The sequence below is a fragment of the Leopardus geoffroyi genome, chromosome X (genome assembly GCF_018350155.1).
Source record: "Leopardus geoffroyi isolate Oge1 chromosome X, O.geoffroyi_Oge1_pat1.0, whole genome shotgun sequence".
NCBI lineage: Eukaryota > Metazoa > Chordata > Mammalia > Carnivora > Felidae > Leopardus > Leopardus geoffroyi.
Genome location: NC_059343.1, coordinates 59006319 through 59022361, shown reverse-complemented (window position 1 = coordinate 59022361; position 16043 = coordinate 59006319). Strand labels below are relative to the sequence as shown.

Sequence of the window (16043 nt, the reverse complement as noted above, 5' to 3'; positions counted from 1 at the left end):
GAGAAAAGAGAGTCAATGAAATGGAGTTGTGCCAGTTCTGAAACCAAGCCTGTGTCTTGGCCCCCACCTTAGGTGCTCAACCTAGAGGAGAGGTCCGGAAAGCAGACACCTTTTGCCATTTTAGGCTGCAGGGTCCCCTCTCTGAAACCCTGCACCTCTTCAGGTTTTCTGCAGCCCTACCAGGGAAAGGACCTGCATGAATCACGAAGACATCTGCATTGGAAAGTCCAATGTGGAGTGCTCCCTTGGATGTCAAGAACTCTTATTTGAGCCTCCAAGGGCCTGGTTCCCTGCACCTTGGTCCCACTGTGGGTGGTGTCAGGTCAAGAGGGGCTTAGTTGAAGCAGAGGGAAAGCAGAGGTAGTGACATAGAAGGCGGGAGAAGTCGAGGGGCGTTGTCAGCGAGTAAGAAGGATGCAGAGGATTTGGATGGGCTTCATTTAAGTGATGAATTCGATGAGTAAAGGAGGAACGTGAGAGCAAAGAACCAACAGGTGGGGCTCTATGCACATTTGAACAGACTTTAAGACTCCCAGAAACTTGGACTCAGGAGGGGCCTCAAAAGTTCTCTGGTCCAACACCCCACTGTGGGCTCAGAGTTCTTCCTAAGCAGCCCTTCCAGTTGCTTCTTCAGCCTCCACATGCTCCTGCAGAGAAGGGAGGGCAGCCTTCCTCCCAAGGCAGCTCATTCCATCCAAGAACAGTTGGGGCTGTCAGGTGTGTCAGGAAAGCTCTTCCTTATCTTGAGGTGGAATATACCTCCCTCTATATTTCTACCCACCCATCCTAAATCTGCCCATGGTGGCAACATAAAGCACATGGACTCTTTTTCTGCATGATAGCTCCTCTCTTATCTGAACACAAGGCTCATGGTGTCCCTCAGAACCTTGCTTCTCTAAGGTCACTGCTGCCCTGGCAGGGAGGTGGGGGTTTGGGCTGTAGTCCAGTTGGGTGGCCCAGCTGCTGTTTTCTAGTCCCCTTACAAGTTAACCTTTGTTGGTGTGGATAAATGAGAGCTGATAAGGCTTCTTTACACATGTAACATTCACTCAACAAATGTCTACTGAGCCCCTCCTGGAGATCCAGCTCTGTGCCAGGTGCTTCTAGAAAGGCAAGGGTATGAAGAGATAACATTCTTTATGTTGAGACAGTCAGTCTGGTTATGTGGACAAACTCTACACCCAGGACTAGTAGATGAATGAGTAAATGAAGGGACAAATGAGAGAAAAAGCAGCTCAGAACTATACAAGACCTCTTGAGCTGGATGGCGTAAGGCAGCTGGCACGAGTGCTCATGCAGGGAAGGATGCAAAGTGCAGAGCGTTAAAGGGGTTTTTGGGTGAGGCAAGAAGAGAGCTTTGAATAAAGTGTGAGGATTGGGGGTTGGGAGAGCGAGGAAGGGCTTCTAGGTTTGGAAAAAAGCCCAAGTGGGACAGTGAGTTCCTGGCATAGGCATGGAGCTTGCGAGTACAACTGAGGTTTTATTTGTATTATTTCATGGAGATAGAACTTACCTACAGTAAGGAACGCAAATCTTAAGTGCGCAGCTCAGTGAATTTTGACATACGCATGTCCCTTGTAACCTCCATTCAGAGACTGTAATGCCCCAGTAGCCTCTCGCATAGCACTGAGGTTTAATCCTTTTGCCACTCACATTAGCTAAATCCCTCTGATAAACGAGTATGGTTTTCATATTGCAAAGTCTTATCACGGACTGTACAGTCTTTTCTTTTATGGTAACTTTAGTATCGTTCCCAGCCATGCCCTGCGTTCCACAGGACACGTACTGGGAGTTGACAATGCATCTTATCAGGGTCTCTTCAGCTGCAAGATACTCTTGCCAAGCAGGTTACATACCATTTTTACTTCTCACAAAACTTTGTCATGTGGGTAATTGGAATCTGATTTGAAAGACGACGGATTGATCTGAAACTCAGGGAGGTTGGGTAATCTGCATAGTGTCTCACAGCTGGTTAGGCATGGGATTCAAATGTGATTCTAGGTCTGTCTGATTTCAAAGTCTGTGTTTTCTCACTCTACCTGGTGCATGCAATCTGACTGCTCTGGTACTACAACTGGGCTGTTTTTCTGGGTCATGTGGACCCAGCTTGGTGTACAGGGTACTCATCTGTATACTCCAAAGATGCCAGGCTGGGATTTGGGGACGAGGAGAGATCTGGGTGCTGTGTACTGGGCTTCCTTTGATGAGGCAGTAGCCAGCTACCCAGGAACCACACGGACAAGGTTAAGACAAGAGCAGAGTGAGCGAAGTCCTGAGAGGGAGACCCTGCAGATGCCTCCATTGTCTTTGGGTGCGAGAATTCCAAAGACATGGGTGATGTGGCAAGAGAGGGTCTAGAAGGTTTGTAAGGCCACGCAGGGGAAGTCTCTCACCCAGCTCTCTTGGTAAATGGCTTGACCATTGCCCTGCTTCTGCCTCTGTCTCCCCCCCCCGCCCCCCCATGTACTCCTGAACTGCAAAATAAAGGGGCGGGGGGTGGGTGCGAGTAAACAGCCGTAGAAATCATTAGTCTGGAAGGTAAAGAGATGGGAAATTTATGTTTTGTTTTTCAGTGGGTTTTAAACTGTTCTGTCCTTTTCTCTAGCTGGTCCCTGTCCTCTTTCTTCTTCGCCTCCCTCCAGCCGCTGCGCATCTCGCCTGTGGGCTCCGGCCGCAGCCCCCCTCCCTCTCAGTACCTTGCAACAGGCTCTGGAGATTGAGCTGCGCCTCTCGAAGCAGCTCCTCTACACTCGGGGGCCTGCCCGAGGAGAGGAACACGTTCACTGGCTGTCGCCATGACGACCTCGAGTGGGCAGTCGCTGTCGCATTTTCCCGACCCGAGTTAGCTGCAGCTAGGGAAGGAGAGAGTCAGTGAGAGGCGCAGCTGAGGGCGGGGGGGGGGGGGGGCGGCGCGCGGTGGCCAGTGGGCGCCCGCGGTTCCCCAAGACCCGCCCTGTCGGGGGGGGGGGGCGGAGCGAGGCTGCGCTTAAAATGCGGGGACTCGCCAGCCGCAAGATTTTTCCTCGACAGATCCTGCCGCAGGCAGCTCCCTCCCGCTCCACCGGCCTCTGCCCGTGCCGCCGCCGCCTGCCGCCCGCGTCTTCCCGGCTACCGCCGCCGCCCGCCCTCTCCGATCCCTGGGACGAGGTAAAGCGCCCCGGGCCGAGCCACTGGGCACTCCGCCCGGAGCGCCCGTCCTCCGTGCTCGCCCCAGTGGGTGTGGCTCGGCCTCTCCCGCGCCCCGCCGCGGCACTTCGGTCCCCTCCCCCCGCACCCCACCGCCGCATTTCAGCCTCCCCTCGCGGCCTCCAGCTCCCCACCCCCACCCTCGCCCCCGCCCTCAGACTCAGGGCCCCGGAGCTAATCCTAATGTCCGAGGCCGCAGGAAATCTAAACAGCCTGCGCATGGCGAACGTGGCCCTGCGAGAAGAATTAAATGCCCTCCGCGGGGAGAATGCCAATTTAGGCCTTCAGCTCGGAAGAGCCCTAGCCGAGGTTAATTCCTTGCGGGGCAACGTCTCGAGCTACATCCGCTGGCCAGTGCCGGTGGTGCCCGTCCTGGCCGAGGAGAACTTTGAGTTCCCGCTCAGCGAGATCGACGCAGTTCCCGAGGGAGAGCTGCCTTTCTTGTGCTGGCCTCCCCCTCGCGCGGAGCCCGAGTATGCCTCGGACGAACTGCTGATTAGCGTGATCCAGGATTGCGGTACCTCCGACGCGCCCGTCGACCCTCCCCCGCTGCCCATCCCGCCCCCGCCGGCGCTGCCCCCGCCCCCATCGAAGGAGCAGCCGGCACAGCCTCCTCTGCCGCCGCTGGAGCGGCCTGAGTTAGAGCCCTTCTCGGGCGACCCGGTCTATCTGGCCGAATTCCTGATGCGGCTAGAGACCTTCATAGCTGACCATGAGGATCATTTCCCCGGGGGCGCCGAGCGGGTGGCCTTTCTGATCTCCTTTTTCACTGGTGAAGCCAAGGACTGGGCCATCTCAGTCACCCGGGAAGGAAGCCCCCTGCGTGCCAACTTCCCACGCTTCCTGGATGAGATCCGTAAGGAATTCTGCGGGCCCATCCCCCCAAGTGTGGCTAAAAAGGCCATCCGCAAGCTCAAGCAGGGGGATTGTACTCTAGGCAGCTATGCGGATGCTTTTCAGTTCCTGGCCCAATTCTTGTCTTGGGATGACTGCCGCCTTCAAAACCAATTCCTTAAAGGCCTGTCAGAATTCTTCCGCAAGGAGCTCTTATGGTCAACCGAAATGGCTGACCTGGATGAGCTGATTCTCGAATGTGTGGAGATAGAAAGAAAAGTGCGTGTCCCCAAGCCAATCCCTCTCCCTGGGGTTCGCAACATCTTCTTCCCTTTTGCTAAGGACCCTAATATCGACGACAGTGATGAAGAAGAGTACTACAGTGACGAAGATGAAGAGGCACGCAGGCGCAAGCTTTACGACAGGGACCAGCGAAGGCACGTGAGAGGTATTCAGCAGGAGGCGAAGGAGGAGGAGGAGAAGAGGAAGAAGGAGGAAGAGATGAGGAAGAAGCAGCTGGAGGAGATGAAGCAGAAACAGGAAGTGGAGGAAGAGGACGATGAGGATGAGGAGGTGGATGTGGGTGTGGAGGTGAACATATTCAAGAGGAGCGAGGATGAAGATGAGAATAAGGGTGGGGAGGCAGGTGCAGATGGGGGCCAGGAGCCAGAGCAGGAGCCAGAGCCAGAAGAGGAGCAAGAGTCAGAGGATGAGACCCAAGATGATGACCTCGACGAGCTGATGGAGATGGAGCCGACCGTTGCCCACGCTTCATCCCAGACTACTGGCTACTATCATGAAAATTTCCTGGATGCATCGCCTCCCATCATACAGCCCAGCAGGCGGAGGAACCAAAACCGAGTCCCACTTCTGGAGGGCCTGCCGGGTACTAATTCACCATTCTACAGTTCGCCGCCACTGATTCGCCGCGCAGGTCGCTTGGGGCAACGCCAGATTCGAAGACGTCCCCCGGTGCTATTCCGCCTCACTCCGAGACAGGGGGGCCACCGGGCGGCACGTGGCCGAATTCGCGTGTGAGTGCTGGGGCCAGCTGGCCAAGCAGAACACACCCTTCTACTGCGTCCCCTGCCCCTGCTATCGCTGCCACACCTGCCCCTTTTGCTGACCAGTACTTGAGGGAGTTCCAGACCTGCAGAGCCTGAAGAAGACTTCTAGAACGCCAGATCATCTTGCAGCCCTGACCAGCAAGTGCTGCGCATCCAACCAAGGCCACTTGGGAAAGAAGGGATCAGCGATAGCTGTCCTCTTGGTGTGCGCTCTGCTCAGGCTTGCCACAAGTTAGAGAGCAGGTTTCTGGGCCTGTTCCCATAAAAGAACTAACTGGTCACCCTCTTGTATTTCCCCTCTAGTTGTTCCTAACCCTCACCTCTCCTGCGTTTATTCACCTTGCGTTCTATGGTTTTATCCTCTGACTGGATCACCAGGACTTCACCCAATGCCTCACTGATCTGCCCCCACACCAATGAGCAAAAGGACAGGCTACACTGAACTCCTAAAGCCACCGAGGCCACTTACTAGATATAATCAACGGAGAGCAGGATGGTATCAAGAGATGTACCTAGAAACCGACACTTGCTTCAAGCCACACCTCCAGCAGAAGGGCCCCGAAGAGAACTCTACATCTAGCCCAGTGTGCGCACACAAAGCCACACATCAGATGGACAACTTGGCTGAGATTTGTTCTTGACTGACTGAGCAAGCTCGTTCCTCCTCCACATAGACTACTGTGGCAGGGCCCTTGGACCAGCTCGCCAAATCTGGGACCCTCTCCTCTTACCACACTGCTTTCCCGGGCATCCCCAGCCATTAGAGTCCGATGTTACAGGCTCTAACCCTTTTCTTGACATTGCCTAAAAGGTGGAGGATGGGGAGGAGGAGAAGGAGGGGGAGGAGGAGAAGAAGGAAGCAGCAGCAAGTCAGTTTGACATTGTAAGGAATGACTCTTTCCTTAGGGACAGTGGTCTCTTTCCCTGACCAGGCCTTGGACTGCAGTCCCCAGCCAAAGGTCTTTGCAGGAAACTTGCCTTCCTTGAGATTCCAGAGGAGGCCTAATTGGCCTTTCTTTTCTGGACTGCTAAAAGAGAGAGGGCCCAAGGCCTGCTCTTTAATTTTGACCTAAAGGATTCCTTAGTTCTGAGAGGAGAGAGGAAGGTTCTGTTTACAGAGACTGCACACACTGCAGCCTTAAGCTGGGATGTCCTCATGTTTCTTATATGGGTGGGGGCAGCCATGGCCTGGTGCTGGACCTCCATTAGACAATGAGGCTTAAGAGTGTGACTGCCTCCTAGTAATCCCTGGGACTTCTGGGTACCAACCTAGGTGCCCTCATAAAGGGTCTTGCTGCTTGTCTTGGGTCTAGAAGACACTGCTTCTGCAGTGAAAAAGTACATACTATGTCACTCTGGCCACAGAATGCCAGCCAGACCTGCTGCTGGCCTGAACTGCCCCCAACACTGAGCCTCCTGCCTAGTGTCTGGCAGCTGGGCACATGTAGCCACAGTGTCTGTGGCCAGAGGGAAGAAAACATAGTGAACTCTGCCTCTGTTCCTCACCGGAGTCTGACAGATAACCTCAGCCCAGCCTTAGGATTTTGAGCCTGGAGGCAAGAGGAAGGAGCTGGAGGAAGAGGAGTCACAGAGAAACCCAGTCCTCTGGCTGGTTTCTGGTGAGGTCTCTATTCATCACTGGGAGGTAAGAAGCCCTTTTGTTTATAACCCACTTCTTAGCCTGGGAATCAGTGGAGCCGGGTTCCTATAACCTGTTGCTACCTCTTAAAAAGGCTCCCTCCTTCTCCAAGGAGAAAAATAATAGATAATCATTATAGAAAAATATGGAAAATAGAGAAAACTATAAGGACAAACACCCCCAAACATTCAGGACCCGACCACACAGATGCAAGTACTATTAACACTTTGTTGCCTTTCTTTCTAGCGTGTTCTCACTCTGTCTCTTCAAAGCTGAGATCATCCTGTAAGCTCTTGATCAGCAGGATTTAAAATGGCTGCCACCGATGCAGTCATGCATACTGAATAATTTATTTAAGCATTCTCCTGATTCGTTGGACATTTCAGTTGCCTGGTTTTCTCCATTCCCACCAGTATGGGAGTCAACAACCTTGTAAAGAAAATTTTGTCTGTTTTTCAGCTATTTCCTCAGGAGAGAGTTCCAGAAGGGGAACTGCTATTCTTCTAGGCTGTGGACCCTGTTTGCTGACAGTCGACACGCTGGCCCTGCTGCCCATGTCCCTGAGTGAGAAGTGCAAAGGACAGGTGCCTTGCACCCCAACCTCCAGGGACCCCTCAGCACAGGCCCTGCCTGTTCCCATGGTGCTTCTCACCCTGAGCCTTGTAGTCTCCACCGGGAAAACAGCGGATGAGCAGTGAGCTGGTTTCTGGCCCTCTGGTGGCAGGGGGCTTGGGCTTCCCCGTGACCCTCTTTCCCTCCCCCTTTTCCCAGATCTTCAATATTTGTTGTGATGTAACAGTCACAAGAGCTGTAAGAGGAACTATGGGCTTTGGGTGCTTTCTTGGGTTGAAAGAGGGGTGGGGGTGGGGGTGGGGAAATGCATGCAAGGGGGGGGTATGAAGGCAGCCCAAGGATTCCCAGAGACTCGGGAGGAAACCCATTTGAGACAAATGTGTTATTGTTATTGTGTTATTGTTGCATTACTGTGTTGTGAAGATAAGAAATCATTCTGTATGCTAAAGCTTTCTCCTCAATAAAAATATAAAGGGTGTGTAAAGATTGTGTCTCTCTGCATTATTGAGCAAACATAGATGAGTACTCAATAGGCATCATTTACCAGGCACCTTGCCTGAATCAACCCTAGCCTGAAGCCCTGTGACCCTTAGATGAGGAAACTAAGGCCCAGTGAGGCTCAAGGGACCTACCTAGAGTCCTACGCATTTGTGGATGGCAGTTGTTGGGAGGGAGATAAAAGGATTAGCCATCTTGAAAAATAGCATTAGTTCTCCACTTACTGGGATATAAAGCTATGAGTGGCCCAGTCCTATCATCCTATAACGGCACCCCTCCCGGCCCCCAATACACACACACACACACACACACACACACACACAACTGACCGGGGGGGGGGAGGGGGGAGGCCCAGGGGCTGGGTGGCGCTGGTGAGTTGGGAGGACCCTTCCATTTTGTGGCACTAGGTGGTGCTATGGGACACCAGTGAGCTGGTGGCTGAATATTTTTAAATACACATGCCCAGAGCGGTTCACACACAACCGCTTCCAGCAAGATTTCACTGCTCCTCACAGACTGTAGGGTCAAAAGAAACTGAATCCTATTCTTGGATTTGGTAATGTTTCCCAGCTATGAATTGGAATTTCTCCCCCTGGGACAGTGGGTGGGAATGTTTACTGAGCCCCCTACTAGGTACAAGTACTTTGCTGGGCACTTCACGTCTTTATCTCATTTCATCTTATCCTCATCTTACAGATGATTGAACAAAGGCTTAGAGAGGAGAAGTCACTGGTCCAAGGTTTACAGCTGGCAAGTAGCTTTTCCACAGTTCCACGACTGCCCAAGAGTTAGCTCCCGGGACCCTTTGCCCCTTTCTGCCTCCACTCACTGCCCTTACTATCTCCTAGGCCTGCGCACCCACCCTGTCCTGCCCACGCTCCCCCAAGCTTACAGGAGCACAATGAGAAACAAAGCACATTTGCTTTGCCCCTTTAAGAGGTTGGGGGGAAGGAAGGAAGGAAGGAAGGAAGGAAGGAAGGAAGAGGGAAGTGGGGAGGGAGGGAGGAAAGGAGGAGAGAGGAAACCAGCATGTTTCTGACCAACTTTCACCAACACCTCATTTCATTCCCACAACAACTCCGCGCAGCAGGTAATGTGTTTCCTTTTAGAGATGAAGGACCTGAATTTCAGAGACACTAGGTTCCATGGGGGACTTGGGTATTTGTGACTCCCAAACTCATACTCTCTCAACTCTAATACCCCATGCTGATCCCAAGAAAGTCCCTCAATGAGCTCAAGTCTCAACCTGACTGAATTCTGGGTCCTTGCCAAAGCAAGCAGATATGTGCATCAGGTGCACTGTCTCTGGAGGCTCTGGGAGAACCAGCCAGGTGGCCGCTCTGCCCTGCAGGGAAGGACCTGCAGAGTAAGGTGCTGAGTTTAAGGTGATAAGTAGGTGTGTGTGGCTGACTGCCCCTTCTGGGGGAGGGACAGAGCTGTGGTGCTGTGGGCCGCATCAGTGGGCACTGGGGCTTCCGTTTCTGCTTCAGGGGGTCAAACAAGGTCTCTAGCACCCCTAGAGTTTCTCATGCCATCACAGGTAGGGATAGGTGAGCCCAGGTTGTGTCATGCCCCATCAGAGCAGGTGGAGGAAAATAAGAGGAAGGTGAGCCTTGCCCCAACCCTGCAGCCAAAGGCCTTGTGAGTATAGGGGAAAGAGCCCTGGATTCCAGTCCAGCCCTGACACTGACTTGATTTGGGACTGTACCTGAGTCCCATTCCTATTCAGACCACAGCTTCCACATCTGTCTAGTCACTGTTGGGTTCCTGGTACCCAGCACAAGGCTGGGTACACAGTAGGATCTCAAACCTAGTTTGGTACATGAATGAAGAAATGAGTGGAATAAATGGGCTGCTGGATGGAAATGTCAAGGCGGCCTGCCAAGGGCATCTGCAGATGGCATGAAGTTTGGAGGACTAGAGGATCCCTTTCATAATGGAATCAGGAGCTCCCCCTCCAAATTTCCCTAACCTGGAAGGGTGTGCTGAAATGGCCTTTATAAGGTGCACATGTGAGACCTTGTAGTCAGGTTCAGAAAAACAACCACAGAAGCCTGAGTGGGAGAGATGTGGCTTAGGAGAAATTTGTGGGAAAAAATCAGAGAACTTGAGTTGATGGGGGCTCAGGATGACTCAGCAGATTTATGAGGATGCCAGAAATGAGAATGCCTTCCTGGGCTGCTACAACAGAGTATGGGATCCAGGAGATGGGCAGACCCCCACCTGGGGTCCTGGCTGCCCAATGGAAGGTAGCCGGGTTGCACCTCACAGAAGCCCTTTTGCATACCAAGAGTAAGGAAATATTGGCATAAAAGAAAGGAAAAAGGAAGCAAAAAGTGGGGGCAATAGAAGGGCAGCAAAGATTGTAAGAGTCATAAAAACCCTGTCCCCAAGATATGGAGGAAGGCAGAGAGCATCTTGCTGCCTGTGAAGTGGGCCCCGCAGTTCCCATTATTCATTCTGTAGGGACCTAGCAGCTCAAGGTCACTTGCTTGAGTTCAACTATGAAATCCAGCAGTTGGCCATCTTAACCTCCACCCTCTACTTGCCCATACTGGTAGAATCAGAATCTCCGGGAATTTCTATTTTTGAAAAGCTCCCTAGGCAATTCTAATGCCTAGCCTAATGCAGAATACAGCCTTGGGGACTAACTATCCTGGGTGACATTTAATGGCCAGTTAGGTTTTGAGCCTTCCCGTAGAGCTCCCCTGGAGCAAAAACAAGCCTGGAGATCCTGTATTAGCACATAGTAAGTGATGAAGGAATATTTGTGCAACTGTCCCCCAGCATGTGCCAGGGTTGGTTGTGAGCTCACCCCTCCTGGATACCTGCTCAGATTGCACCCTCCTGAAAGAGATGTGCCAAAGGATGTATGCAGAAGTCTGGACCTGAGAAACCAGGTTCATTGGAGCCTAAGCCAGAACTGATTCAAATGGAACCTTGGCCTCTCCCTGGGGGTTAAGGACAGGCATTAACAAGGCAAGAGATTACCCACTAAATGGTGTTGGGAGGCTCCACCTCTGGCTAGCACTTCCTGCATCCTGACCAGCCTAGGGAAAGCTCTGAAGGCCCCTTCTCCCCAGGGACTCAACAGACACAGAAACACAAAGCCAGGGTTCTCAGTTGCTGTGGTAACAGTGGGACCTACTTGGAAGAAAACAGTCTCTTGAAATGCTTAGGAGGATGGATATTTCCTTTGACAGGGCAGGCTCTGGCCTGCTCCTTATGTCCCCTCTTCTCTTCCTGCCTGCCTCACATAGGAGTGTAGCTGGGGCCCCTCCCCCCAGCAACTCCCCTGGGAGAGGGGTGCCAGAAAGTAGGACCCTGGCTTTTGATTTTGCTCTTGCTGTGGGCTGTTAATAAATGGAAAGGGTTAGAATGTGAATTCATGGCAATTATGCTCTGGCCTGAGGAAGCCCTGCTTCATGAGACCCATGTACAAACATGAGGAGGGCAAGTGCCCCCAGCAATTGCGGTCCTACCTCTTCCCCACCACTTACATGGAGACAAAAAACAGAGAGAACTCCAGAAGCTCCAGACTTCTCCCCCACAGTCCAGCTTCTCCTCATCTCTCACCTGGACTACCAAATAGCCTTGCTGCTGGTCTAACCAGTTTCTTGTCTCTATCCCTTCTAATCAATCCACCTTCCTGAGAGCTTGGGGGTGGGTGTGGTCCTTTGAACACACAAATCTGGTCCCATTGCCCCTATTCAAAAACCTTCCAAGAGTTCTCCTTCCTCTATTGGAAGACCTGCAGATCTGATTCTGGCATTCTTCACTATCTGGTCATAAACTACCTGTGCCATCTCGTCTACCCATGCCATCATTCTTCCCTCTTCCATTCAGTCCAAACCCCAGACATCCCAAGTTACTCCCTTCTTTCCTTATCTACCAGGCCCTTTCATGCCTCTGGGCCTTTGCATACCCTCTACCCTCTGCCTTAAGAAGTCATAAGTCACTTCTGGCCCAACTGGCAATCTTATCAGCTCAAAGATCACTTCCTCCACGAAATTGCCTTCACCCCACAGACAAACTCTTGCCTTTCTGAGCCCTCATTTCCTTCCCTGCTTCCGACCCCACTGCTCTGTGAAGCTCAAGTTCCACCTGGGAGCAGAGGCTGGTTCATGACTCCAAACGAGTTTGTTGCTGCAAGGCTGCTTGCTGTTCAGTGTGAGAACATGCACTTGTCCCCTTTGCATGTGGCCTTTGGAAGGAGTACTAGCCTCCTAAGATCTGGCAGAGGGTTCACTGTATGCAAGCACTGCGCCCCCACACTTCCCAGTCAAGTTGGGGGTGTGGGCAGTAGGAAAAAGTTGGGCAAGAGAAAGCAAGAGTGTGCAGAGCTGGTTGTTCATTCCCAACTGAGCACCCTGTTGATGGCCTCCATCTCTTTGGGGAGCCATCGCTCCCTCTCAGTTGTGGGGCACAAGGTAACATCCAGTGGGCTTGAGAATCACACAGACCTGGCTTTGAACCCTGGCTCTGCCACTTCCTTGTTGGATACTCTTGGGTTGGTTATTTCACCTCTCTAAGCCCCATTTCCTTCTTCTAAAATTGGAGATAATAATAGTGTATATTAGCAAAATAATTGATATGAACCAACAACAATAAAAATATCTACTAGTTATTAGCACTTACTATTTGTTGGGCACTAAGTGCTTTACATTTATTAACTCATTGAATGATTACAACAACCATATGAGGTAGGTAGTGTTATTAGTCCCCATGTTGCAGGTTAAGAAATGGCATGGAAACTTTAACTTGCTCAGTGTCACAGCACTAGCATGCAAGTGCTTTCGAGCCCTCCAAGTAATATAAAGCAAGGTCTGTAGGTCAGAAGTGAGGCCAGTGGAGCAGGAGAGCACCAAGATCCAGGTCAGGGTCTTAATCTCTCTTAGGTCATAGATCCCTCTAGCAGTTTGGTGAAGCCACTGGACCCCCTCTCAGAATAATGTTTTCAGGTGCATAAAATAAAATCCATAGATTTACAGAGGAAAACAATCATATTGAAATAGTTTTAAAATATTTCAAAGAAATTATGATCTAGTTATATTACTACTTTAATAATGCATTAAATCACAAGATATAGTGGTAAATCTGTAGGTAGAAGTTTTGAGGTGATGATGAGCATAAGTAACTTTTTTGAAATATAACTGTGATGTGATATGAAAATATTTGTGATTTCTATTAGGGATAAAGTAACAGATACTACTAATACTATTTTGGCTTGTTGCCTACATTATGAACTTGAGGAAATGCTAAATTTCTGTTAGAGATTAGTGGAAAAAAGATCAAATAATCTTCGCATTCCAAGTTCATAGATCCCCTAAATTCTCTCCACATACACCTTCAGAGGTTCATGGAACTCAAGTTAAGGAGCCCTGCCCTTGGGTGTCAGAGAAAAGACAATGGCTGCACTGTCAGATGTGAGGAGAAGCTGGGGGCTGGCAGAAGGACAAGTGTGTGGTTTCTCTTTCAAGAACTGTTTACAGAAATCATGAAGTCCGGCAGCTCCCTCTTCCTCTTGGTCCTGAGTCAGCAGTCCAGGGTGGGGCTGAGGCTGTCACACTTGGTTTGAGTTTTAAACTCACCACACACCCATCCTTAAGAGTTGATTTCTTGCTACTTCCTTAACCAGTGAAATCTTGGTGGGTTTTACTCCATTTTAAAATTTGGACCTGCTTGCACACACAGATTTCTCATTAGTCTGGAAATAATCTTTAAGTGGATATTTTATTGGCTCTAAGACATTTTCTGAGCTAATGGATTCTTCTACCCTAGCACCCCAGCCAGGCTTTAGGGCTCACAGAGGGAAGGGGAAATATTACTAACTGTGCCATGAATCCCAGAACAATAGTCAGAATTGACACTTTCCCAAAATACCAAATGCTTTTTTCCTGACTTCCTGAATTTGCCACCTGTCAACTGATTCCCTGCCAACCAGGGCAGCACAGTCCTGGGCGCCATGGCCAAGGAGACAAATGGTCAAAACGGCAGTAGGCCTCTGCTTTTCTAACTTGCCTCTATTCCCATTCAAGACTCAAAGAGAGCACTGTTCACAAAATCCAGACCCCAAGCCTACTCACAATGCCTTGCTTGGAGGTCCCAGCTGGCCAGGGTCTGCTGCCTTCTGCTCTTCCCTGGGCCCTGATATTTACCCAGAAATGAGCAACACTTGGCTGATGTCCATGTGCTAAAAAGGCTGCATCTCATTTTCCAAAGTGAGAGGGTACAATTGCGATAGCTTTATGAACTATAGCTATTGGCTAATAAAGAAGCTATTTCAGAATGAATCTACCTCAGTTGGTCAAGGGAACAGAACAGTATGATTTGGGGGCAGGAGGCAGGGCGAGAGCTCCATATGCTGGAATGTGAAGAAGACTTAATTTTATTTACTATAAAAGAAATATATGTATGTTCTTAGATTGGCCAAGTCTCCCAAACATAGGCAGAAGGAGACTGAGGACCAAATGAAAATACAAAAGAACTTTGGTTAGCTAGATTGACCAAGAATAAAGAAGAGAAGATCCCAGTTACTAAAATGAGAAATGAGAGAGGGGACATTATAATCAAACTGGAAACAAAGGATTATAAAGAATAACTATGAACAATTGTACAAACACATTATGAACTTAGATGAAATGCATAAATTTCTAGAAAGACACCAACTATTAAAAACGACTGAAGAAGAAATAGAAACTCCAAATAAACCTATAATAAGTAAAGAGACTGAGTTAGTAATCAAAACTACCCAGAAAGAAAAGCCCAGACATATATGGCTTCTTTGGTGAATTATACCAAACATTTAAATTTTTTTAATTGTTAAAATCATTTTTAAAATAATTATTTAAAAACTTAAAAAATTTTTAAATAAGTATTTAAAAATTAATTAATTTTTAAATTAATTCTTAAGTTAATTTAAGAATTAATGTCAATTCTTCACAAACTCTTTCACAGTATAACACTTCTCAACTCATTCTATCAGGTGAGTACTACCCTGATACCAAAAACTAGACAAAAACACAGGAAATGAAAACTATAGACCCATATCTCTTATAAATACAGACACAAAATTCTTCAACAAAATACTAGCAAACCAAATCCAGCAATATATAAAGAGGATCATACACCACAGTCAAGTAGGATTCATCCCAGGAATGCAAACTTGTAACATGTGAAAATCAGTTGATGAAATACACATATCAATACAATAAAAAACAGAGACATAATTACCCTGATAGAGAAAAGGTATTTGACAAAATCCAACACCTCTTCATGATAAAAAACAAACAAACAACAACAAACCCCCAAACGCTCAACAAACTAGTAATAGAAAGGAACTTCCTCAAACTGACAAAAGGCATCTATGAAAAACCCACAGTAACATCTAAATGGTGAAACACTAGAAGCTTTTCCCAAGATCAGGAACAAGACAAGAGTATCCACCCTCACCACTTCTACTCAACATTGTACTGGAGGTTATAGCCAGAGCAATTTGATAAGAAAAAGTAAAAGGCATTGGAAAGATTAGAAAGGAAGAAGTTAACTATATGTGACGATGACATGATCTTGTATATAGAAATCCTAAAGAATCTGCTGAAAGACTATTAGAATTAATAACTAAGTTCAAGTGTTCAGGATATGAAGTCAATATAAAAATTTTTATTGCTATACACTTGCAATGAACAATCTGAAATAAATTAAAACAATTCAATTTATAGTATAATCAAAAGAATGAAACACAAATAAATTAAACAAAAGTGGTACAAGACTTGTACACTGAAAACTTACAAAACATGTTGAAAAAAATTAAAGAAGATTGAAACAAATGGAAAGACATCCTATGTTCATGGATCAAAATACTTAATACTGTTAAGATGGCAATACTCCTCCAAATGATCTACAGATTCAACGCAATCCCTATCAGAAGCCCAGCTCAATTCTTTGTAGAAATGGACAAGCTGATTCTAAAATTTATATGGAAATTCAAGGGGCCCAGAATGGCCAAAACAATCTTGAAAAAGAACCTGGAGAAACCTCACACTTCCTGATTTCAAAACTTTATACAAAGCTACAGTAATCAAAATAGTGTGCTGCTAGCATAAGGATGGACATATAGATCAGTGAAATACAATTGAGAGTTCAGAAATAAACTCACACATCTGTGGCCAATTGGCTTTTGACAAAGCTTTCAAGTTCATTCAATGAAGAAAGAACAGTCTTTTCAAAAAGTGGTGCTGGGACAA

The 16043-nt window shown here is 48.7% G+C and overlaps 2 protein-coding genes across 5 annotated transcripts in view; one reads left to right on the top strand and one right to left on the bottom strand.

Moving 5' to 3' along the window:
• The window catches only part of NHSL2 (NHS like 2), an 86201-nt gene that overhangs the window by 14780 nt on the left and 55378 nt on the right, over positions 1-16043 (bottom strand). For 3 of the 4 annotated variants that reach the window (XM_045471982.1, XM_045471983.1, XM_045471984.1), the window contains exon 2: positions 2697-2852. The exons of the other annotated variant lie outside the window; for it this stretch is intronic. In XM_045471982.1, the coding sequence (XP_045327938.1) occupies positions 2697-2852 (156 nt within the window). The remainder of the gene's footprint in view (positions 1-2696; positions 2853-16043) is intronic. 4 annotated transcript variants of the gene reach the window in all.
• On the top strand, positions 2956-7783 carry RTL5 (retrotransposon Gag like 5). Its single transcript, XM_045471987.1, has 2 exons — positions 2956-6732; positions 7186-7783. Exon 1 carries the CDS (start codon positions 2992-2994, stop codon positions 5056-5058), a length of 2067 nt encoding a protein of 688 aa, XP_045327943.1. The 5' UTR covers positions 2956-2991; the 3' UTR covers positions 5059-6732; positions 7186-7783.